General features: G+C 35.9%; 1 protein-coding gene across 1 annotated transcript in view; it reads right to left on the reverse strand.

The window, feature by feature from the left end:
* Window positions 1–27,415, reverse strand: part of LOC149806253 (phosphatidylinositol 3,4,5-trisphosphate 3-phosphatase and dual-specificity protein phosphatase PTEN-like) — a 100,515-nt gene that overhangs the window by 21,461 nt on the left and 51,639 nt on the right. Inside the window, exons 6-7 of the mRNA XM_089951197.1 lie at window positions 17,844–17,985; window positions 9,773–9,939 (exon numbers count right to left, since the gene is read on the reverse strand). Coding sequence (XP_089807323.1) covers window positions 9,773–9,939; window positions 17,844–17,985 — 309 coding nt within the window. The remainder of the gene's footprint in view (window positions 1–9,772; window positions 9,940–17,843; window positions 17,986–27,415) is intronic.

A 27,415-nucleotide genomic window follows, 5' to 3' on the forward strand; every position in this document is an offset into this window, starting at 1 on the left:
AAATAATGCTTCAGCGTTGGTAGCTTGCAGGTCTTCCATCGATGGCTTAAAATATTCCAGAGCTGAAATCTGCGAATTCTTAATTTTCCCAACCTCTATGTGTTTTTTGCAATCGATGTGCTTCCTCAAATCATCTCTGCCACCATGCTCTGTACTAAAATTTGTGGCACACGTGTGCAAAAAGCATGATGTATATCAATGTTTGATGGCTGAATGGATGGCCAATTTTTGGTATATTCCAAATTAAACTTCACTTTTTGAACATACATTTCTTTTTCCTTGGTGGTAAAGCCATATTCAAGATCTTAGATGCGATGCTGAATTGTAATTCAAATCTGTATTGGTGACGCATGCGCAGAGCAAAATTCTGGTTAGGCCCTAGTTTCTCTCAAAAGCATTTGTAAAACTACTCTTATACATATAGATTAAAATAGGCTAAAATGATTGCTACTGGTCCAACTATACCAATCGGCTGCAGTTCTACTAATATCGCGACCAGCAGTACTGGACTGTTTTGGCAACTGCAAATATCACAACTAGCGCTTAAGTGTTAATCGTTTTTTTATTAAAGATTTAAAACAATTGAGAATTGGAGAATTTGTGAATTTTTCGCTTGCAGCGTGATTCCATGAATCACTGACAAAGTCGTGAAATTCACGCCAAAATCGTGAGGGTTGGCAGCTATGCAGTTATCTGGATTTTTCAGCAGCCATCATTTTTCTGTAGTTTTTGCTAGTATTTCATAAGTCCGTATTTTAAGGGTAATTTTCTTAAGACTTAAGGCAAAATCTTAAGAGTTGGCAGGTCTCCTATCTTGCAGAATTCTCTATGACAAGCATCTGGTATTTCATAAATATAATTCAAGCTCTGAAGCTTTAGCTTGTTAGTGTTTGCTTAACACATTAACCCCTAGTGCCATGTTTATGAGTCATGAGGTTGTATCTCACTTTTGACCTCTGTAGCATCAAGGTCATTTAAGATACACCAAAGTGGGTGGTATGAAGTAGAGTTCAGATCTACAATCATACCAGGACTTTCAACTCGCTTTAACAAAGGGAAAAACATTTGTCAGACATGATGTTTTACATAAAAATTTCACCGGCTGTTGATACCAGATTTTGTGCCCTGATTTTAGACTTCTTGGCCCGATATCTAAGGCAGACATGCCTGAACTGCACACAGATAGGTGAACCTTTGCAAAAGCTATGATCAGTTTGAGATTTGGAGTAGAAAGTGGCAGGACATGGAAATGATTGGTTCAATAAGCAAAACATCAACCCAGAAAAAGAAGAAATAAATAAAGAACTCCAACTTTTACCCTTCTGCACATGCGCAAGTGAAATAGCCAATAAAAAAGTATGTTTTTCACAAAACTAGGCATACAGCTAAATGAAAATCTCTCGGAAGCAGAAGTATTTGGATACATTCAGAAGTAGCACACAAAAAGCATTTCCTACTTCCATTTCAGACAAAAATGACAAAAATCTCCAGGTGTTAATGAGTTAAAATTGACACCAGTACTCGGACCCTGAATCTCCAGGTGTTAATGAGTTAAAATTGACACCAGTACTCGGTCCCTGAATCTCCAGGTGTTAATGAGTTAAAATTGACACCGGTACTCGGACCCTGAATCTCCAGGTGTTAATGAGTTAAAATTGACACCAGTACTCGGACCCTGAATCTCCAGGTGTTAATGAGTTAAAATTGACTCGGACCCTGAAACTCAAACTTTACTAACCCATGAACTCAAAAATACTGTAACAACTAGACATCAAAAGTTGTTTAGAAAATCCCAAGTTGATATGACCACTCATTCAGAAGGATTAGAAATAATATTTTCAAGACTGCCACTATGACACTCATATAGGACATCAGATCAGCACCATTTACAATTTGGACCACCTACACATTCACAGGAAATATTCTGTTGACACCCTATGGCAATATATTACCTTTCATTCAGAAGGATTAAAAGGTTTTCTAGATAACTACTGTGGTGGCTGTTTCAGTCATCAGATCAACACCATTTCACTGAGTAGAATTTAGACATCATAAAACGCCATGTAGCGAAACCTCCCATGTTGATATGACCATCCATGCAGAAGTAGCAATAACTAGACTTTCAAGACATCCACTGTGGTGGTTATATCGACCATCAAATCAGCACCATTTTCATTTTAGACCAACCAGACAACATAAAAAGTATACCAGTGAAAACCCGTCAATATGTCTTTCCATTCAGGACTGGTTGTTGTTGTTGTTGTAGGGTTTAACGCCATTTTTCAGCACAAGATAGGCTATACATGGCGGCCAGTATAAATGGTGGAGGAAGAACCCGGGAAACCCCCGGAAAGAACTACCGACCCACAGATACTGGCAAGCTTTTTCAGGACTGGTGATAACAAAATTTTCAAGATGGCCACCCTACTTTACACAAGATCGGCTCAGTTCAAAGTCTGGACGTTATCAGCAGTCTTTTAGCAAAACCCGATGTTGATAAGACCATCCCTTCTGGGTGTGTAGTGATAAGGTTTCCAAGTTGGCCACCGTGGATGTCCAGTAGTAACATACCCATTTAGGACTCCGGGGTGGGGTGGGGGTGTGTGTCTTGGCAATCCTCCAAGTAGTTTAGGAGAAGTAGCAATAACAAACTTGTGCCAACAGAGTGATGGATGATGGACAACAGAGTGATGGATGATGGACAACAGAGTGATGGATGATGGACAACAGAGTGATGGATGATGGACAGCATGGCAAAAAGTCTGCAGTCAAGGAATTAACGAAACAACATACCCTAAGCTAGTAAAATGAGAAACAGAGGTCACAGTGACCATTTTTTACATGGGTGTAGTACTATGAGCTAGTAAAATGTGAAACGGAGGTCACAGTGACCATTTTTTTCATGGGTGTAGTACTATGAGCTAGTAAAATGTGAAACGGATGTCACAGTGACCATTTTCTACATGGGTGTACAGTAGTCCCCCTGTAATAAGGTCACCCCTATTGCAGCAGTGAAGTGGCCTTATAATGAGGGTGGTCTTTCTAGAGGGGGATGACAAATTCAAATAGTAAATACATATGAAGAAAGTCACAAGTACATTTAATTCTAAAACAATATTTTCATTAAAAAATCGCATGCATGTTGTGAAATAAATGTAAAACAAACTGTTTCATCATTTTCAAAAGAATCTTATGAATAACCATTGATATAGTTTTAAAACTGTCTTTATAATTATGTTACAGATCACATCATCTGTCACTTTGTTGGTAACAGTCTGAAAAGCAAACAAGTCTCGTCACAATTAAAAATATCCTTGCTGTCATATCCCCTGCATATATCGTTTAGTCTTTTGTTCCAATCTTCGACAACTTAATTATTAACATCAGCTGATTCTCCACTAAGGACAGAATACTTAATATTGTGTCGCACTTGAAATCTGTGCAACCATCCGTTACTTGCGGTAAAGTCGTCATATCCCAATTCAACTGACAAAATTGTTGCTTTTTCTTGTCATTCAAATCAGGATACAAACATTGTTGGCTAAAACAATCTTCCTTTTTCTGTCCATTTCACCTTCCCACTTCTGCAGAATTGTTTTCTTATCTTTCACAATATTGTTTATCTGAGTCTTTCCGACATTAGTTTTCTGCAAGTATCCTCGACACACACACCCTCGGTCAGTTGAATTACTTTCCCTTTCACTTCTAAACTGAGAATTTTTCTTTTCCTTGATGACATGTTGATCTTTTTGCAGGTAGTTATTCATGTTGCCAACTACAATACTGATAAAACAATTTTTTATGCATCTAAACAAATTGCCGTGTTTTTAAAGGAAGTGATCTTGTCACGTGATTCGTTAGTCGCAATCTGGTACCCTACTGTTTTTATACATTCCTTGACACTAAGTGAGAGAAGCCAAAACAGCGTCGATATGTACCATTAACATCACGCAGATCTGACCTCGCGGTTGTTAGGATTTGTAATTTTGACAATGTCAGTAGTAATAGCCACTAATTATCAAAGTGAACAAGCTCAACATCTTACTAAGGGAAGCCATAAGGGCTATCAAACCATTTTCCTGCTGACTTGTGTATTGTACATCGATGCTGCCACTTCTCAGCTGTTACTACTGTTCAATAATTGTAATCTTAACAATTATCAGAGTGACTAAACCGGACATCTTATGATAACACAGCAGTAAGGCTAATTGGATTACATGTACTAACCCTTTTGAATGGATTAAAATTTGAGTCTTCCTCGGCTTTATGGAATAAATGTGGCTTCTTGTGAGGCGTAAATGATATAATATTAACCTTAGTGGTACATGTACTTTAGTCAACACTTCTGTCAGTAACGAAAACCTGACATCGGGAAACAGAAATCAGATTACTTAACACACGTTATGAATAAAAAACTGGTTCTGGATACATATTAAAATAAAATGTGCCCACTTGTGAGGGGTAAATTTTATATTACTGCACTAATATGCTGGCCGCTGTTGCATTAGCCGGATGGCCTTCTGTGAGGGGTACTTTTGAACACAAACTCGTCAGTGCCAACGGATTCTGGCCATAAGAGTGGGTGGCCACTGGTCAGGGGGGCCATTCAAGAGGGGGGCTACTTTAGTACTATGAAAGAGGAATACAATACCCTAAGCTAGCAAAATGTGAAGCAGAGGTCACAGTGACCATTTTCTACATGGGTGTAGTAATACAAAAGAGGAATACAATACCCTAAGCTAGTAAAATGTGAAACAGGTCACAGTGACCATTTTCTACATGGTTGTAGTACTATGAAAGAGGAATACAATACCCTAAGCTAGTAAAATGTGAAACAGAGGTCAGAGTGACCATTTTCGACATGGGTGTAGTACTATGATCTAGTAAAATGTGAAACCGAGGTCAGAGTGACCATTTTCTACATGGGTGTAGTAATATAAAAGAGGAATACAATACCCTAAGCTAGTAAAATGTAAAACAGGTCAGAGTGACCATTTTCTACATGGGTGTAGTACTATGAAAGAGGAATACAATACCCTAAGCTAGTAAAATGTGAAACCGAGGTCACAGAAACCATTTTCTACATGGGTGTAGTCTAATGAAAGAGGAATACAATCATCCAGTTTAATTATTAAAGCATGAACATTAAAAGCATCAAACTAAACCAAAGTCAGTAAAATGTGAAATTTGGGTCAAAATGGCCTACTTTTTAAATGAGGGTGTACAACTCATCAAGATGCATCCTCATGCCAAGTTTCATCATTCCTGATATAACAGTATATATAGCAGATAAAACACACTAATGTGGTCATTACTTGATGCAAAAGATTAACATAAGCAAGTAACATGTGAAATGAAAGCCGCATGACCTTCTTTTGATTAAGGGTGTACCATAGTACTAATTGGGATGTATACAATCACCTGGTTAAATGATTCTATCATGAACAGTTGTTGTTGTGGGGTTTAATGCCATTTTTCAGCACACAATAGGCTATACATGGTGGCCAGTATTAATGGTGGAGGAAGAACCCAGGAAAACCCCGGAAAGAACCACCAACTCACAAAATATCATGAACAGAGCCTGAGAAATAAACTTAAACCACTAAATGTAACATGTCACTGAGGCATGAAATATAGGTCACCATGATTTACAGCTGTAATGAGAGACAGCACTTTTCATTATGCATCCACTTACAAGTTTCACGATTTGAAATGTAAAAGTATTTGTACAGTGTGCAAATCTTGAGCTAAATGCAAAAAACAAGACTGTATAACTAATATACAAGTCGGTAAACAGTCAGCCCAATGTCAGGCCCTGCAACCCCTACTTTGTGGGCAGATGCCAAGAAACCTTTTCCAAACTGCTGCCAACGAATTATGAAGAAAGAATGGCTGACATGCAGTGAGTGTTTACACATGTAAATACATGGTTCCCACGCTTTTTTAAAGTTAAATTTCTAGGTCATTTCCTGGGTTTTTCCACGATGAAATTAATTTTTTCAAGGTTCACATATGACCATTACTGAATGGAAATAAAGAACATTTTTGATTATAAAACACGCATTTTCTAAATCTAAGGATGGTTCTCTTTCAAGACTCTCCACAACATCTAAGCCAGAAAAAACAATCATGTATAAAACCACAAAATATATCACATGAAACAAGTTTGATTATATTCTTATAAATTTGGCATGTAAAGTCATTTAAATGTACAAAATAAAAATTCTAACTTTATTTTGCTGACCTGCATTATGTTGCTACGTGGGAATGATTTTTGTTGTTGTTGTTGTTGTTGTAGTGTTTAACGCCATTTTTCAGCACACGATAGGCTATACATGGTGGCCAGTATTAATGGTGGAGGAAGAACCCGGGAAAACCCCGGAAAGAACCACCGACCCATGAGAAGCTACTGGCAAGCTTTCTCACATACTGACATTGGCTGAATCCGAGACTTGAACCCACACAAGCAGAGGTGAGATGGCAGTGATCTGTAACGGAGAGCGCTTTAGACCACTCGGGGCCCCATGTGGGAATGACATAATGAACATAAATTAGTTTTGTCTCCTTTCAAACCTTTAATTCTTAAGAATTCTATATATATTAACACATTAACCCCTAGCGACGACTTTACGGGGCAGGAGGTAGTAGCCTACTGCCGAGTTCTGTAGCGTCATGGTCATGCATGACACACTAAAGTGGGTGGTATTATAGAAAGGTAGAGAGATGTAGCTCTACAATGATACCAAATAATCTGAATATCTAGTTGCACTACAAAATACAGATAGAAAAACCTCATTTTTTGGATCCGACTTTTTTTTACCCAACATTCGCCCGTGGTCGGAATTCGATTTTGTGTCCAGATTGAGAATTTTTGGTCTCAGATCTAAGGCAAACCGGTATGAACTGCAAACAGACAGATCAGCCTTTGCAAAAAGCAGGATAAGCTGGGCATTTGGAATAAAGAGTGGTCTCCATACAAAAATAATGGCTCCGTTTAGAAAAAAAATAAAAATTTTAAAAAATCCTACTTTTACCCTTCTGCTCATACGCGAGTCAAATAGCCAATGAAAAACGATGTTTCTAAGACAAATAGGCAGTATGTTATTGAAAGATCACCGGGGATTTGGTGTTTTTGAGTCTATTCAGAAATAGCTTTCAAAATGTGTTTCCTACTAGATTATCAAGCGAAAATGGCAAAAAGCTCCAGGGGTTAATGTGTTAAACAGTCCATTTTGATGACGTCACCAAATTTGAATATTCCTTGCGTATTTAATCACTTGTGCATCGACACTGCACATAAATTACAAATTTAGCAATTCCCTGATGATTTGTAAAAATAAAATGAAAATCTTTGTTAACACATTAACCCCTATTGACGTCTTTACCGGCCAGGAGGTAGTAGCCTACTGCCGAGCTCTGAAGCGTCATGGTCATGCATGATACACTAAAGTGGGTGGTATAATAGAAAGGTAGACAGATGTAGCTCTACCATGATACCAAATAATCTGGAATATTTAGTTGCACTACAAAATACAGATAGAAAAACCTAAGTTTTTGGACCCGACTTTTTTAAAACCCAAAATTCGTCCATGGTCAGAATCCGATTTTGTTTCCGGATTTTAGACTTTTTGGTCTCAGATCTAAGGCAAACCGGTATGAACTGCAAACAGACAGATAAGTCTTTGCAAAAAGTAGGATAAGATGGGCATTTGGAATAAAGAGTGGTCTCCATACAAAAATAATGGCTCCGTTTAGCAAAAAAAATTTTCAAAAAATCCTACTTTTACCCTTCTGCTCATGCACGAGTCAAATAGCCAACGAAAAACGACGTTTCTAACACAACTTGACAGTATGTTATTGAAAGATCATAGGGGATTTGGTGTCTTCGAGTCTATTCAGAAATAGCTTTCAAAATGTGTTTCCTATTTGATTTTCAGGCGAAAATGGCAAAAAGCTCCAGGGGTTAATGTGTTAAGACGATCTGGTTCAAAATCCATCATTTAAAAAACATTTTCAAAAGGGTTGATTTAAATTTTGACAAAAGACCTTCAAAATTATATACTGTTGTATAAACAAGGACTGAATTTTCTGTAAAATCAAATTGTCTTCTTGTAATTCATTAAACCAATCACCTAACCTGTAATGATACGGGGCTCAAATCGTTTTTTTTAATGTGTAATACATGGGACTACAATTTCTCATTTCAGATGAGATTCAACAATTTGGACTACAAATATGGTGTAAAATGAATAGCAGTCCTACTTCTAATACAGGTTTCCTCCGAATATTCCCACCCCATTTTTCATATTTGGACATTTAGGTTGGGGTGTGAGGTCATTGCAATTGCATAGCGAAAATTTGAATATGCCACCACCGTGCAGTAGCGACACACAGTAGTTGCTTACCAGCGGGCCTAGAAAATTTAAACTTATGCTATATCAACTTATACCTGCATGAAATCGATAGGAAAATGATTTATTTTCTCAGAAATGGCAAGTATTATAATCTTTATGTCTTTAATCCTTTGACAGACTAGACGAAACTATGGCATTGACGAAACCTGACCTGGTACTTGCCATTTGCATTACTAGTCACTTCGCAAATTACAAACGACAACATCGAAGTCCATTAGTCATGTGATATCAACTACAAACTCAAAAATTGAAAATAGAAATTCAATTATATTAAATGAAAGTCATATACTTTTTGTATAAACCAGCAAACTGGTCAGTTGGATTTATCAAGTAGATAGCACATGTCAACATGGTAGTCACGTGTTACAACAAAACTCCAGAAGTTGTTCTCGGAATATATAAATAAGGAAAATTTTGTGTTCTTTCATTTTGTATTTTTATTACCAGTATATGACTTTTGTTTAATATTTTTTATACAAATTTCTCTATAACACTTGAAAATGTGGGTTAGATTTGTGTACTCATGTGACTAGCAATGCAAATCACAAGTACCAGGTCACATTTTATCAGCGCCGTAGTTTTATCTTGTCTTTCAGCAGATTAAAGACATAACGATTTTAATACTCACAATTTCTGAGAAAATAAGTAATTTTCATATCCATTTCATGCATGCATCACTTGTTCTAACAAATTTAAAATCTGCTATGTCATCCGGTAAGTGGCTATGCTTTGCCATCAAGATTTTTGGCCTCTTGAGGCTAGACTGGTTTTCGTACCCTCCACGTAAAGAAAGATACGGATATCGAGCTGAATTAGAAAATAAAAATTTACTAGACAAATATAATCCACGGAGCATTTGGATTGACTCAGCATATATGTTTATTGCAAGCAACCAAATAATCCATACTGCACCCTCTGAATATTCTGGTTAGAACTTGATAAATTTAACTCACAATCAATTTAGTTATGACTCAATTACGTGATTGTTTCGGGCATCAAGTGGTGGCAGAAAATTCCCAGGTTTGTCCTGACTTTCATCAATATTTGCGAAAATTAAGGATTTTTCACAGTCGGTAAAAAAATTATCATTTCTCTCGACTTTTCCCAATTTCTAGGTAGCGTGGGAACCTTGTATATACTTTAATATGATACAGATCCAAACTCTGATGCTGCAAATGTCGATGCCATGTGTAATATAGAATAGCTTACCTATATTTCAAGGGTGAGCTACAAATCACACAAAAACAGTTCAACAAGTCTGATTGCAAATTAATTTATTAAAACACAATCTTTACTTTCAAACAAGGCAATTTAGTTGATTGTAACTTGAATGAGGTATAAAAGACTCCATTTCCTACCTTTTTCATTCGGTGATGCTGCTTGTTGAAGAACTGTATAAGAATATCACCACACACCATGACATTATTCTCTAGTTCCATGACCACATCCTTATCACCCTTCTTTGTCTCATATACAGGGGAGCTGTACAGCTTTACCTTTGACTGGTATATTTCAAAACATGGACCTGTATAAGACACCAAATGAAATGCTTTCTGTCAATGATAATATCAAAATTGCTTTTGCATCAGTGGCCACATACCTAGAATGCAAAAGCATAGTTTTCTCTGAAAGTGACACTGCATTAGCATTTTATTGTACATCAGCACAATAATGTATATATTGTGCCTATTAAAAACATAAATGTAACAAATTATTTTTAAAGTGATGACCTACTTGTGATTCATCCACAAATAAAATAATGTAATACAGTAGAACCTGTCCTGAAAGACCCTTCGAGGTAATTGTCATGTCTACAATTAATGCTAGATCAAACAGACTTTGAGGTAACTGTCATGCCTACAATTAATGTGAAATCCAGCAAAGACTTTCAGGTAATTGTCATGCCTACAATTAATGCTAGATCAAACAGACTTTGAGGTAACTGTCATGCCTACAATTAATGTGAAATCCAACAAAGACTTTCAGGTAATTGTCATGCCTACAATTAATGCTAGATCAAACAGACTTTGAGGTAACTGTCATGCCTACAATTAATGTGAAATCCAACAAAGACTTTCAGGTAATTGTCATGCCTACAATTAATACTAGATCAAACAGACTTTGAGGTAACTGTCATGCCTACAATTAATGTGAAATCCAACAAAGACTTTCAGGTAATTGTCATGCCTACAATTAATGCTAGATCAAACAGACTTTGAGGTAACTGTCATGCCTACAATTAATGTAAAATCCAACACAGACTTTGAGGTAATTGTCATGCCTACAATTAATGCTAAATCCAACACAGACTTCGAGGTAATTGCCATGCCGACAATTAATGCTAAATCCAACATAGACTTTGAGGTAATTGTCATGCCGACAATTATTGCTAAATCCAACGTAGACGTTCAGGTGAGTATGATGCCTACAGAGAAATGCTTCTCTTTTGGATTGATGCTTAAATACTGAAGTTATGGCATTGATATAAAACAAGTTCCTCAATGGGGCTGATGCTTAGATACTGTAGTTACGGCATTGATATAAATCAGTTCTTCAAATGGACTGATGCTTAGATACTGTAGTTATGGCACTGATATAAAACAACAGTTCCTCAATGGGGCTGATGCTTAGATACTGTAGTTATGGCATTGATATAAAAAACAGTCCTCAATGGGGCTGATGCTTAGATACTGTAGTTATGGCACTGATATAAAACAACAGTTCCTCAATGGGGCTGATGCTTAGATACTGTAGTTATGGCATTGATATAAAAAACAGTCCTCAATGGGGCTGATGCTTAGATACTGTAGTTATGGCATTGATATAAAACAACAGTTCCTCAATGGGGCTGATGCTTAGATACTGTAGTTATGGTATTGATATAAAACAGTTCCTCAATGGGGCTGATGCTTAGATACTGTAGTTATGGTATTGATATCAAAAACAGTCCTCAATGGGGCTGATGCTTAGATACTGTAGTTATGGCATTGATATAAAACAACAGTTCCTCAATGGGGCTGATGCTTAGATACTGTAGTTATGGTATTGATATAAAACAGTTCCTCAATGGGGCTGATGCTTAGATACTGTAGTTATGGTATTGATATCAAAAACAGTCCTCAATGGGGCTGATGCTTAGATACTGTAGTTATAGCATTGATATAAAACAACAGTTCCTCAATGGGGCTGATGCTTAGATACTGTAGTTATGGCACTGATATCAAAATCAGTCCTTAATGGGGCTGATGCTTAGATACTGTAGTTATAGATTTGATATAAAACAACAGTTCCTCAATGTGGCTGATGCTTCGATACTGTAGTTATGGCATTGATATAAAACAACAGTTCCTCAATGGGGCTGATGCTTAGATACTGTAGTTATGGTACTGATATAAAAAACAGTTCCTCAATGGGGCTGATGCTTAGATACTGTAGTTATAGCATTGATATAAAACAACAGTTCCTCAATGGGGCTGATGCTTAGATACTGTAGTTATGGCATTGATATAAAACAATAGTTCCTCAATGGGGCTGATGCTTAGATACTGTAGTTATGGCATTGATATAAAACAACAGTTCCTCAATGGGGCTGATGCTTAGATACTGTAGTTATGGTATTGATATCAAAAACAGTCCTCAATGGGGCTGATGCTTAGATACTGTAGTTATAGATTTGATATAAAACAACAGTTCCTCAATGTGACTGATGCTTAGATACTCTAGTTATGGTATTGATATAAAAAACAGTTCCTCAATGGGGCTGATGCTTAGATACTGTAGTTATAGATTTGATATAAAACAACAGTTCCTCAGTGGGGCTGATGCTTAGATACTGTAGTCATGGCATTGATATAAAAACAATAGTTCCTCAATGGGGCTGATGCTTAGATACTGTAGTTATGGTATTGATATAAAACAGTTCCTCAATGGGGCTGATGCTTAGATACTGTAGTTATGGTATTGATATAAAAAAACAGTCCTCAATGGGGCTGATGCTTAGATACTGTAGTTGTAGCATTGATATAAAACAACAGTTCCTCAATGGGGCTGATGCTTAGATACTTTAGTCATGGCATTGATATAAAACAACAGTTCCTCAATGGGACTGATGCTTAGATACTGTAGTTATGGTATTGATATAAAAAACAGTCCTCAATGGGGCTGATGCTTAGATACTGTAGTTATAGCATTGATATAAAACAACAGTTCCTCAATGGGGCTGATGCTTAGATACTGTCGTTATGGCACTGATATAAAACAACAGTTCCTCAATGGGGCTGATGCTCTACTGGCTGAAAAGAGTTTCCAGAAATTAAGATAAATATAAATTTTTCCTTTTAACTGTCAAGTTCTGAAACTATCACTGATATTCTTCAGCAAGATTTCAAATTAGCTCTGCTGGTGGACATATTGGATGTCAGATATTTATTTAGGACCAGCAAGATATAAGAATTCTGGTGGAAACCTCATGCTGATACTACTTTCAATTTTGGAGCAGCAATGATACCAAGATTTTCCAGATGGATGCCATGGTGGCCATAGCAGATAGCAGATTGGCAAATTGTTTATGTAATACCAACTAGATATCATAAAAGTATTTTAGTGAAAACCCCATGCTGATATGAGAAGTCATTTTGGAGAAATAGTGAAAACAAAATTTTCAAGAGAGCCACTGTAGTGGAAATATTTCAGGTCTGAGAGCCACCATATTCATTTATACCAACTAGACCCTTGTATAAATGTGCATGCAAAGTTTTCTGGCAAACATCCTTGTTTAGAAGGAGTAGCTATAACAAACCTATGCTAACAGATGGATAGATGATGGACAATAGCTGATCCCAAAATGGAAAAAAATCTATATTATATTGACTCATCAGTAAAATATGTTATGTTGACTCATCAGTAAAATGTATATTATTCTGACTCATCAGAAAAATGTTGGTTACATGGACTCATCAGTAAAATGTATATTATGTTGACTCATCAGCAAAATGTCTATTATGTTGACTCATCAGTAAAATGCATATTATGTTGACTTGTCAGTAAAATGAATATTATTTTGACTCATCAGAAACATGTTGGTTACATTGACTCATCAGTAAAATGTCTATTATGTTGACTCATTAGTAAAATGTCTATTATGTTGACTCATCAGTAAAATGTATATTATGCTGACTTATTGGTACAATGTCTATTATGTTGACTCGTCAGTAAAATGTCTATTATGCTGACTCATCAGTAAAATGTCTATTGTGTTGACTCATCAGTAAAATGTCTATTATGTTGACTCATCAGTTAAATATCTATTATGTTGACTCATCAGTAAAATGTCTATTATGTTGACTCATCAGTAAAATGTCTATTAAGCTGACTCATCAGTAAAATGTTTATGTTGACTCATCAGTAAAATGTATATTATGTTGACTCATCAGTAAAATGTCTATTATGTTGACTCCTCAGTAAAATGTCTATTATGTTGACTCCTCAGTAAAATGTCTATTATGTTGACTCATCAGTAAAATGTATATTATGTTGACTCATCAGTAAAATGTCTATTAAGTTGACTCATCAGTAAAATGTCTATTAAGTTGACTCATCAGTAAAATGTATATTATGTTGACTCATCAGAAGAAATCAACATTATATAAATAACTGATCATCTTCAACCAAGATCATGATATCAAGAACAAATGGTGGAACACAATCCAATGGTCAAAATTTCAAGAACAAATGGCAAAACACTTCAATGGTCCTGATATCAACAGCAAACAGAAGGACACACTCTACTGATTCTGATACCTACACCAAATGGCAGGTCACACACCACTAGTCATGTTATTAATAACAAATAGCAGGACACACCTCACTAGTTATGATATCCAGAACAAATGGTAGGACATACCGAATTATCATATTATTAATAACACCCCAAGGTCATGTCTTATTAAGAAAAATGGTACGACAAACTCCACTGGACATACCATCAAGAACAAATGTTAGGGTACACTCTATTGGTCAAATTATCAGTAAATGAAAATTAATACCACATTGGTCATAATGTCAATACAAAAATTTGGAAAGACACTCTACTAGTCATGATATCAGTAACAAAATGGAAAGACACTCCACTGGTCATGATGTCAATAACAAAATGGAAAGACACTCCACTGGTCGTGTTATCAATAATAAAATGGAAAGACACTCCACTGGTCATGATATCAATAACAAATTGGACAGACACTCCACTGGTTATGATATCAATAACAAAATGTAAAGACACTCCACTGGTCATGATTTCAATAACAAACTGGACAGACACTCCACTGGTTATGATATAAATAACAAAATGGAAAGACACTCCACTGGTCATGATTTCAACAACAAATTGGACAGACACTCCACTGGTCATGTCATCAATAACAAAATGGAAAGACACTCCACTGGTCATGATATCAATAACAAAATTGGACAGACACTCCACTGGTCATGATATCAATAACAAAATAGAAAGGCACTCCACTGGTCATGATATCAATAACAAAATGGAAAGACACTCCACTGATCATGATTTCAATAACAAATTGGACAGACACTCCACTGATCATGTTATCAATAACAAAATGGAAAGACACTCCACTGGTCATGATATCAATAACAAAATGGAAAGACACTCCACTGGTCATGATATTAATAACAAAATGGAAAGACACTCAGAAACAAAATGGAAAGACACTCCACTGGTCATGTTATCAATAACAAAATGGAAAGACACTCCACTGGTCATGATATCAATAACAAATTGGACAGACACTCCACTGGTCATGATATCAATAACAAAATGGAAAGACACTCCACTGGTCATGTTATCAATAACAAAATGGAAAGACAATCCACTGGTCATGTTATCAATAACAAAATGGAAAGACACTCCACCGGTCATGTTATCAATAATAAAACGGAAAGACACTCCTCTGATCATATCAATAACAAAATGGAAAGGCACTCCACTGGTCATGATATCAATAACAAATTGGACAGACACTCCACTGGTTATGATATCAATAACAAAATGTAAAGACACTCCACTGGTCATGATATCAATAACAAAATGGAAAGACACTCCATTGGTCATGATATCAATAACAAAATGGAAAGACACTCCACCGGTCATGTTATCAATAACAAAATGGAAAGACACTCCATTTATCATGATATGAATAACAAAATGGAAAGACACTCCACTGGTCATGATATCAATAACAAAATGGAAAGACATCCACTGGTCATGATATCAATAACAAATTGGACAGACACTCCACTGGTTATGATATCAATAACAAAATGGAAAGACACTCCACTGGTCATGTTATCAATAACAAAATGGAAAGACAATCCACTGGTCATGTTATCAATAACAAAATGGAAAGACACTCCACCGGAAATGTTATCAATAACAAAATGGAAAGACACTCCACTGGTCATGTTATCAATAACAAAATGGAAAGACACTCCACTGGTCATGATATCAATAACAAAATGGAAAGACACTCCACTGGTCATGATATCAATAACAAATTGGACAGACACTCCACTGGTTATGATATCAATAAAAGTAAAGACACTCCACTGGTCATGATATCAATAACAAAATGGAAAGACACTCCACTGGTCATGATATCAATAACAAAATGGAAAGGCACTCCACTGGTCATGATATCAATAAGAAATTGGACAGACACTCCACTGGTCATGTTATCAATAACAAAATGGAAAGACACTACACTGGTCATGATTTCAATAACAAATTGGACAGACTCCACTGGTCATGTTATCAATAACAAAATGGAAAGACACTCCACCGGTCATGATATCAATAACAAAATGGAAAGATACTCCACTGGTCATGATTTCAATAACAAAATGGAAAGATACTCCACTGGTCATGATATCAATAACAAAATGGAAAGACACTCCACTGGTCATGATTTCAATAACAAATTGGACAGACACTCCACTGGTCATGATATTAATAACAAAATGGAAAGACACTCAGAAACAAAATGGAAAGACACTCCACTGGTCATGTTATCAATAACAAAATGGACATGATATCAATAACAAATTGGACAGACACTCCACTGGTTATGATATCAATAACAAAATGGAAAGACACTCCACTGGTCATATTATCAATAACAAAATGGAAATACAATCCACTGGTCATGTTATCAATAACAAAATGGAAAGACACTCCACTGGAAATGTTATCAATAACAAAATGGAAAGACACTCCACTGGTCATGTTATCAATAACAAAATGGAAAGACACTCTGATCATATCAATAACAAAATGGAAAGACACTCCACTGGTCATGATATCAATAACAAAATGGAAAGACACTCCACTGGTCATGTTATCAATAACAAAATGGAAAGACACTCCACTGGTCATGATATCAATAACAAATTGGACAGACACTCCACTGGTCATGTTATCAATAACAAAATGGAAAGACAATCCACTGGTCATGTTATCAATAACAAAATGGAAATACACTCCACCGGAAATGTTATCAATAACAAAATGGAAAGACACTCCACTGGTCATGTTATTAATAACAAAATGGAAAGACACTCCTCTGATCATATCAATAACAAAATGGAAAGACACTCCACTGGTCATGATACTATTAACAAAATGGAAAGACACTCCACTGATCATGATATTAATAACAAAATGGAAGGACACTCCACCGGTCATGATATCAATAACAAAATGGAAAGACACTCCACTGGTCATGTTATCAATAACAAAATGGAAAGACACTCCTCTGATCATGATATCAATAACAAATTGAAAGACACTCCACTGGTCATGATATCAATAACAAAATGGAAAGACACTCCACCGGTCATGATATCAATAACAAAATGGAAAGACACTCCATTGGTCATGTTATCAATAACAAAATGGAAAGACACTCCACCGGTCATGATATCAATAACAAAATGGAAAGACACTCCACTGGTCATGATATCAATAACAAAACGGAAAGACACTCCACCGGTCATGATATCAATAACAAAATGGAAAGACACTCCACTGGTCATGTTATCAATAACAAAATGGAAAGACACTCCTCTGATAATGATATCAATAACAAAATGGAAAGACACTCCACCAGTCATGATATCAATAACAAAATGGAAAGACACTCCACCGGTCATGATATCAATAACAAATAGTGGGACACACTCTACTTGGCCAGAGGAATGTAAAGTCTGGTATGATTGGCATGCAGACATCTGAATCAGATGTTATACTGCATACAGAAATAATTATTCTACCTTTATCAAGTTATCAGGGTTCAAGAAATCCTGAGATTGACCCCCAATAAAGAAACAAAATCATACGCTGTCCATACTTACAACAGCCTTTGTTGTTTAGGTTTGGAATGGTCTCGAATTTGATTCTGGTCAGTGCAAGAGGTCTTTGTTGATAGTCCTTTTTACTTTTGACTAATTCTCCATAATAGTGTACATATCGTCTTTGGCTTGGTATTGTTACACCCTGAAATGAAAAGTTTCACTGATAAAATTCACACAGATTAAAAAACATTCAAATATCGAGTATCACTACACTCATTCAAAATAAATAAATAAGAAAACTGTAAATGGTAGATTGGTCAGACTCCAAATCTTTATTATTTATAAATGGTTTTGAACTCTGAACTTCTAATCTTGAGCTTAACATCAAGAAATGCATATATTAAAAAACCATGAAATAAAGGTCCGAATGAGCTAATTTTCACTAATGGCTGACAATCAAGTAAATGCATGTCTGAGAAAATGACATAACCTCAAATTTAGACATCATATGGATTGATAGGTTAATATCACAAGCCTAAATGTTGCAGTTGCACTGCAATCTGGCAAAACATTATTAAGAGATCTAGGCACAACTCTAAACAAATGCTATTAAACTGTAATCTGTAATAAAACACCTTGTATCTGCCTGTGAATAAAGCATGCCAATACCACAGTGGATCATAAAGACCCACATCTGCAGTCACATAATGCATATGTCCTCCAAGTCAGAGAACTATAATTACAAAATGCCCTAGCTGATCCAAGCCCCATATATGTGGTAACATTGCAACAGCTGATCTGAGTCCCAGTTTCATGGTCACATTATACAAACTCATCCAAGTCCCAGATTTGTGGTCACATTACCACACAAACTCATCCAAGTCCCAGATCTGTGGTCATATTATTACACAAACTCATCCAAGTCCCAGATCTGTGGTCACAATACTACACAAACTCATCCAAGTCCCAAATCTGTGGTCATATTATTACACAAACTCATCCAAGTCCCAGATCTGTGGTCATATTATTACACAAACTCATCCAAGTCCCAGATCTGTGGTCACTTAATGCAACAGCTGATTTTCAAGTCCTAGATCTATTGTAGCTGGTCTGGGAGGATGGCTGCCAACAAGTCCACTAGAGGTTTTCTCCTATATACTAAACAGAGACTGCTTCAGGTAGAGACCTTTCTGTTTGGGCTACCTTGCCTGTTCTGGACATAATGTCTGCTAATAGATATTTGACTTTCCTGGAATGAAACAAACTCAACATCTTCTGATTCTGCCCAGTGCCAAAGGTTCCATTCTTTCATGCAGAGAGAAGGAGTATGAGTACCTCCTTGGCGTCTAAGGAAAGACACCAAAGATATGTTGTCTCTGGAGATTATGATGCAACGCCCTTTGATATGATCTTTGCATCCATTTAGCTTAAGAACACAGCTTTCATTTCTAAGTTGTTGATTTGAAACACAGTCTTCCTGTGACCGATATCCTTGGACAAGTACTCCTGGCTCGAAATGATCCCCTGAACCTGAATCTAACACACTGTTGTACAGGTAGGAGTAGGATTTGGGGACATGCGGGGAACTCCTATCCTAACTGTACCACCACATGCAGGGGAACTCCTATCCTAACTGTACCACCACATGCAGGGGAACTCCTATCCTAACTGTACCACCACATGCAGGGGAACTCCTATCCTAACCTGTCTATCCTGACTGTACCACCACATGCAAGGAAACTCCTATCATAACCTGTCCTGACTGTACCACCACTTGACCTGGTACTTAAAATTTAAACCAAGAGAAATTTGATCTGTCAGTGAATCCTTGTTGGGTCTCCAAATTGGCAACAGAAGAAACTGAAGGAGATGTAAATGGAATCTCCTTAGGGATGCCAGGGCCAATGTAGAATTTAAGGTTCCAAGAAGAGAGAGGTACAGTCAAGCTGATAATGAGTATGGCCCAGACAGGTAAGGAAATTCATTCCTAGGTACACACTGTGTAGCAGCCAGTCATCAAAGTACTGGATTAGTGGAATCCCAGATACCTCAAGTGCACAGCTTTTATTCCCCAAACTCAAGTGAAGGTCCTGGTGCCATTGCTAGACCAAAAGGCATGGCTTGGAATTGAAATACTTCCTGTCTGATCAAAAAACAAAAACATTTTTTGTGTGGAGGAAGGATCAGGACGTGATAATGTGCATCCTGAAGGTCATGGAAATGTCACTGATTGCAGAGTGAGCTGGCACTGCCATTTCCAACTAAACATTCTTTTGCAGAAATTTAAGGGGAAATTATCTATAATCAATCTCAGTTTACCATCCTGGAGTAGAAGACTGGCAACAGTGTGTTCTGAAGCCCCTCAACTACACCCTACCACAGAATGGTTTGCACTTCCTTTAATTTTAATATATTTGACTGATGGAAGAATATCGGTGTCCTTGAGAGGAGGAGTTTTGCAAAGTGCAGCTTTAAACCCACCTTTACTACGTTAATGACCCAACAACTGTTAATGATGCTCAACCAGGCCTCTGAAAAGAGAGCCCATCAAACACCTACTTGTGTTAAAGGAAGAGGTATGCACTGTGGGAGATTAGGAGCGACCGGGTGTCCTAGGAATGTCCTCCCCCTTCGTTTTGGGAAAAGAGGAGGCAACAGCATATTTCCTCACCCAGTCCATTGCTCTCCAGTTTCAACATCTCAGTTGTGGAGTGTTTGCTTATAGGAGGCCCAGCTATTCTGCTGTGGTTACATAACCTTCTTTTTGAAATTTTGGCTGAACCATGTTTCATCAGGTTGTGTAAGATTATGGGCCAGTTTCAACTGGCTAGTAACCAATACAATGGACCTGTGTTGGTTGTCCTTAAAGTCCTATGATGCAATAGTAGGAATGAGACCCCTGAATAAAGTCTCAAATTCCATGGGTGCAGCCCTAAGAAGATATATGTCATGCTCAAGCAAAACCAATGTATCCAATGTGACATCTGAACAGAGGTGGAGGCGCTCCATTGACAATGCCCCGGCCATAGACAATGTGTGTCTCAATGTCTTAGCAACAGTCACTAATCACCGATGCAAGTAATCAGCAGATAAAATTCTACCTTCAATGACCTGAAGAAAGAAACTTTTGAGAACAGATTAGCATGTGATGCTAAAGTCACTAATGACCTGACCTTGAATTCTAAAGTCACTAATGACCTGAACTTTGATTCTAAAGCCACTAATGACCTGACCTTTGATTCTAAAGCCACTAATGACCTGAACTTTGAATTCTAAAGTCACTAATGACCTGAACTTTGATTCTAAAGTCACTAATGATATAACAGAATCAAGCAAATGACCTTGATGGAAAAAGCACTTGCTAGGTTGTGGCATCCATTGAGGGAGGGAGGACAGGTTTACCAGCTAAAATGGGACAATAAACCTCATGTTTTTAGCCTGAGATTATGGATATGAGAGCAGAAAGGGGACTGACCACCTTTTAGTTTGTTGCACTGATTCATGTTCTTTGGACAACCTTGTGCAACATTTTGGATCACATATGAATAAGAGCAAGTCTGATCCAAGAATCACCCTTCAAAGATTTTCTAAGCAAGGAAGAATCTATCACTTGGACACTTAGGCGTAAGGCACAGATCAGAGGGAAAGAGGGATTACACTACATTAAAGGCCTACACAAATGACCATACCTCCTCCTCTTTGACCACATGGAATGCATGGTGTTAAGGACTTGCAGATCCAAAGAGGGGAGAATCCTATCCCCCTGATCACCAACAATTCTTGTGAATATAATAAATCATCCTGGACATGGCGGGAATATTTGACCCTGAACTATGCCTGGGCAAGGAAGCCTGGGAAATACAGATATAGGTTTCTGAGATTCTTCATGGGGAGGGAATGAACTGTCTCAAAGAGGTGGCTTGTCTACGGGATGAAGTTGTTATTGTCTCTTAAAGGCTTCTTAAGGGAATGAGGACTAAACCACTCCTTTCTTGATGATCTCTCCTGTATAACATGTTGTGGTTTCTGAACTTCATCATTTGAACTTGCAGGAGGCCATGTAGAAAACATCCATAGTGCTACAGGATGATTTCTCCCTTGAAAGAGGAGACTCAACACCCAAAAGGGTTGTATGGGAATATGTAGAAGGAGGGGATATCTGTCCAATCTCCTTTCCCAGGGTTATGTATAAAAGCAGGCAGTCCCTGTGGCTGAATAAATAGATAATGCATGAGGGAATATGATCCTATCCCTGGCCCTACACCTAGATTCAGTATATGTTGGTATTTGGTGCCTGATCCTGTTGAGTGGTACCTAGAGTGGTGGCCAATGACTAGTGACCAGGGGCAGTATCCATTGCCCAGTGCCCAAAGATGTGAGGGAACTTCCTCAGAACCAAAAACAAAAGACCATAACATATTACCCTCTATGGGTTAGCTGAATGGATTGCCAAATTATCTCTGGTAGTTGGAAACTGTTGACCCTCCTCCAAAGGCAGGTGGGGTGCAATCAGCTCCATAACAGGACCCAGTCATACCCCTCACCTGGGGCAATACTGTGCTTGTACTTTGGAATGTGTTTTCCTCCCTTCCATAGTTTTTTTTTGGAGGGATGCACTCAATCCCAGAAGGCCCTTATTGATAGATGAGGTCTTCTTCCTATTTTATCATCATCTATTGAACTTTTTCATTTCTTAATACAAAGTATCATTTTAGACTTCATTTTGTTTTCTGTACACGGTACTGCATATGTATGTTCATAAAATAAGTATTCAGCATTTTAAATTCTGATATGTACAGGTTATGAAGTCAGCAGCTTGATCTGGTTGTGGCACTCATTTGAGTAAATGGATATCAGATCTCATAGGGTCATCTGATGTTACTGTGTTATCAAATGACATGTAATACAAGCATGCTGATGAAGTTACTGTGCTGATGATGACTGTATTGTATACCCTAAACAACATATATTATAAGACACGTTTTCATGTTGTTCTTCTTTTTGATTCCATCTATCTACTCATACTGTATACACCGAGTCTATACACTGAATAAATAATAAATGTAGTAGTCCATAAATGCAACCACTGAAGGTGACATCATCCTTGACAGTGTTTGGTGACATAATCCTTGGCAACCACTGCTAGATGAAATCATCCTTGACAACCAGTGTTTGGTGACATCATCCTTGGCAACCAGCGTTTGGTGACATCATCCTTGGCAGTGACAGTGAGTAATTTCAATTTGTATGAGATAAAAATCAGATACAAGGTTTCAGATCGGTCTTTGGGAAAGTAGCCTTTATATAATATTTTAGCAGTTAGCACTTTCATTCAATACTTGCTTTGATTGTCTTGATTTCCTCCTTTCAAATGCCTTGCTTGCTTTATATGAAGTGGAACAAATTCTGTACAAGACTGGTTGTATATTTTCCTCAAGTCAAAGGCTCATCCTGGAGAAGTACACTTACAAAATGTCATGCCTGTTATTCTTAGTGAAAGTATGCCTGAAGGGTCCCTAAATGAAATGTCCAATTCAGCGAGTTACGTGTTTAACTATGATATCAGCTTTCTGCTTAACTGTATATTCATGCTTTACAAAAGGTGTCTTACTCAGCTTTGTTTCTAAATCATGTACATCTTTTATTGTCAAATGTACTGTACATAATTACATGAAGATTTGTTCATTACATTCTTGGATACAACATTTTCTGTTATAATATTTGACTTTAATTTCCCCTGGCCCAATTCCTGATTACTATGTATTCCAAAGGCTTTGTTATAATGTTCCTATATTACAATGTTTACCTGCTTCGAGTGTTTCATCTATGTGGTCTTCTTATGAAAATTAGCTCAATTACAAGTTTTTACCACCAGATGACTTGAAGCCAGATAAATGATTATGGTCATTTAAATAACAAAAGTGCAACAAGGACATGAGTAAAGCTGATAATCACAGTTCATTCATAATAAATAAACAACAAAAGTCTAACAAAGATACCAGCTAACAAACACGCCATATAACAATGGCATGATAATCACACTTCATTCATAAAAAATAAATAACAAAAGTCTAACAAAGGCATGATAATCACACTTCATAAAAAATAAATAACAAAAGTCTAACAAAGACATAACAATCACACTTCATTCATAAAAAAATAAATAACAAAGGTCTAACAAAGACATGATAATCACTTCATTCATAAAAAAATAAATAACAAAAGTCTAACAAAGGCATGATAATCACTTCATTCATAAAAAATAAATAACAAAAGTCTAACAAAGACATGATAATCACACTTCATTCATAAAAAATAAATAACAAAGGTCTAACAAAGACATGATAATCACTTCATTCATAAAAAATAAATAACAAAAGTCGAACAAAGACATGATAATCACACTTCATCCATAAAAAATAAAAAACAAAGGTCTAACAAAGACATGATAATCACTTCATTCATAAAAAATAAATAACAAAAGTCTAACAAAGGCATAATAATCACATTTCACTCATAAAAAATAAATAACAAAAGACTAACAAAGACATGATAATTACACTTCATTCATAAAAAAAAAATAACAATGGTCTAACAAAGGCATTATTATCACACTTCATTCATAAAAAATAAATAACAAAAGTCTAACAAGGCATGATAATCTCACTTCATCCATAAAAAAACAAATACAAATGGTCTAACAAAGACACAATAATCACACTTCATTCATAAAAAATAAATAACAAAAGTCTAACAAAGGCATGACAATCACACTTCATTGATAACAAATAAATAACGGTCTAACAAAGACATGATAATCACACTTCATTCATAAAAACATAAATAAAAGACTAACAAAGACATGATAATCACACTTCATTCATACAAAATAAATAACCAAAGTCTAACAAAGACATGATAATCACACTTCATTCATAAAAATAAAATGACAAAGGTCTAACGAAGACAATCTAACAAAGGCATGATAATCACACTTCATTCATAAAAATAAATAACCAAAGTCTAACAATGACAGTCCAAAAAAGGCATGATAATCACACTTCGCTTCATTCATAAAAAATAAATAACCAGTCTAACAAAGGCATGATAATCACACTTCATTCATAAAAAATAAATAACAAAAATCTAACAAAGGCATGATAGCCACACTTCATTCATAAAAAATAAATAACAAAGGTCTAACAAAGACATGATAATCACACTTCATTCATAACAAATAAATAACAAAGGTCTAACAAAGGCATGACAATCACACTTCATTCATAAAAAATAAATAACAAAAGTCTAACAAAGACAGTCTAACAAAGGCATGATAATCACACTTCATTCATACTTGGTACTTAAGAATCCTGTGTTGCTGCTTCAGTGTAACTAAAGCACAAAAGGAAATATTGTTTTGTAGAAATTGTTACAAATAATTTCATAAATATCCTTTTGTTTTCATTCTCAGAACTGCCCATTGCCATCCAGGGAAAAGAGGGTAAAAATATGTGATTCTATTGAAAAATTTGTGACACTTACCGCAACAAACAAAATTCCACGTGGAAGCCAGAAGAATGATAAAATCATTTAAAACATTACAAAACATGTCTATGTGCAGGTATATAACACTATTTACGGTACACAAGTCTGTGTATTCTTTTAATTGTCCTCCAAATTGTTACTGGCTCTTTTCAGCTTTGTGAAAAGATCCTTTCGAAATGGTTTCTACACGGCAAAGGTCAGATTTCTGTTTATCACACTGCATGGCTCAAACAAAACTCTTATTGTTTTTGGACAGATCTTTTATCTTTAAAACATGAAGGACACATTTTTTCTTTCAACTGATCAGTTTAATTAAATTTGATTACATATAGCCTTCAGGATGGGCTTAAAATCACTGTCTGACATTTTAAAGGCGAGGCACACATGAAAGGTTTCTAGAAACACTGCTGATTATAGTTTGCAAGTAAGCACAAATGTTGCAGAAATCTAATTTGAAAAAAACAAAACACACACAGTACATCATTAATGGCGCAAAACTAATCATAGGATATTAATTACCGGAAAAGCCTGTGAAGGAAAGAAACAAACTGCTCTGATTATATTGGCACGTTATAAGCCAGAAACTGGTCTTAAATTTCAAATTACCATAACGACATGAAAGGACCAAAAACTCAAGTTGTATGTCAGACACTAATAGTATGTTACAAATTACTGGAATAGACATAAAAGGACCGAAAATACTCACATATGGCTTCAACTTCCATCAAATTTTTGTTTCAGTTTATGTTTTTAACCAAAAAAAATCTTGATTTTTTTTATAGGCCAGCATGATTTATGGACAGGTTTGGCACAGCGGGACATTCATGCCAAAGTCAGGGCAATAGGCATCTCAGCATTCTATATGTATGGTTTGGCATAGCAGAACATTCAAGCCAAAGTCAGGGCAATAGGCATCTCAGCATTCTATATGTATGGTTTGGAATAGCGGGACATTCAAGCCAAAGTCAGGGCAATAGGCATCTCAGCATTCTATATCCGTATGTTGACCACTTGAAGTAAATCTTTATCAGGCTCATTTTTAAAATCTGACATTTGTTAAAATGGATGCAAATTTGCAAAATCAGAAAAAGAAAGAAATGTCTTCTTAGACACAAAGATGGAAATATATAATACGAGAAAAAGAAGTCAACATACTGTCATGCACAAAAAAATCAAATGAAATAAATGTAGTTTACAACCCATATGATTTATCATGCATGAATTTAGAATTTGATTAAACTTATCTTTAAAGGCAACTATTCATATTATTTGGATTCTCATATAGTAATTTATTTGGATACTCATATAATAATTTATTTAGATTCTCAAATAGTAATTTAATTAGATATTAATATAGTAATTGATTTAGATTCTAATATAGTAATTTATTTAGATTCTAATATAGTAACTTATTTAGATTCTCATAGTAATTTATTTGGATTCTCATATAGTAATTTATTTAGATACTAATATAGTAATTTATTTAGATTCTAATATAGTAATTTATTTAGATTCTAATATAGTAATTTATTTAGATTCTAATATAGTAATTTATTTAGATTCTAATATAGCCATTTATTTAGATTCTAATATAGCCATTTATTTAGATTCTAATATAGTAATTTATTTAGATTCTAATATAGCCATTTATTTAGATTCTAATATAGCCATTTATTTAGATTCTAATATAGTAATTTATTTAGATTCTAATATAGTAATTTATTTAGATTCTAATATAGCCATTTATTTAGATTCTAATATAGCCATTTATTTAGATTCTAATATAGTAATTTATTTAGATTCTCATATAGCCATTTTCCTTTGGAAGGTCAGTAAAAATCAACGTTAAAATACATGGAAATTTTTGGACAAGGTCACCATGATAGACCCCTCGTCCTCTTATCCGGACCTAGTTTAGTACCTGACCAACAATATAAAAGTATACTGTGATCAAAGATCTTCTTCTGGGAGTTTTTTTTAATGACCTGTAAGGTGCTGAACATTCAACAATAAGGACTGAATGGACTTCGGTGAAACTAATTTAGTATTAAAATTTTAGAACAAATCTGAATTTTTACTCTAATTTG

Source organism: Sinohyriopsis cumingii, chromosome 2, assembly GCF_028554795.1.
Source record: "Sinohyriopsis cumingii isolate HCF-2022 chromosome 2, ASM2855479v2, whole genome shotgun sequence".
NCBI classification, from domain to species: Eukaryota; Metazoa; Mollusca; class Bivalvia; order Unionida; family Unionidae; genus Sinohyriopsis; species Sinohyriopsis cumingii.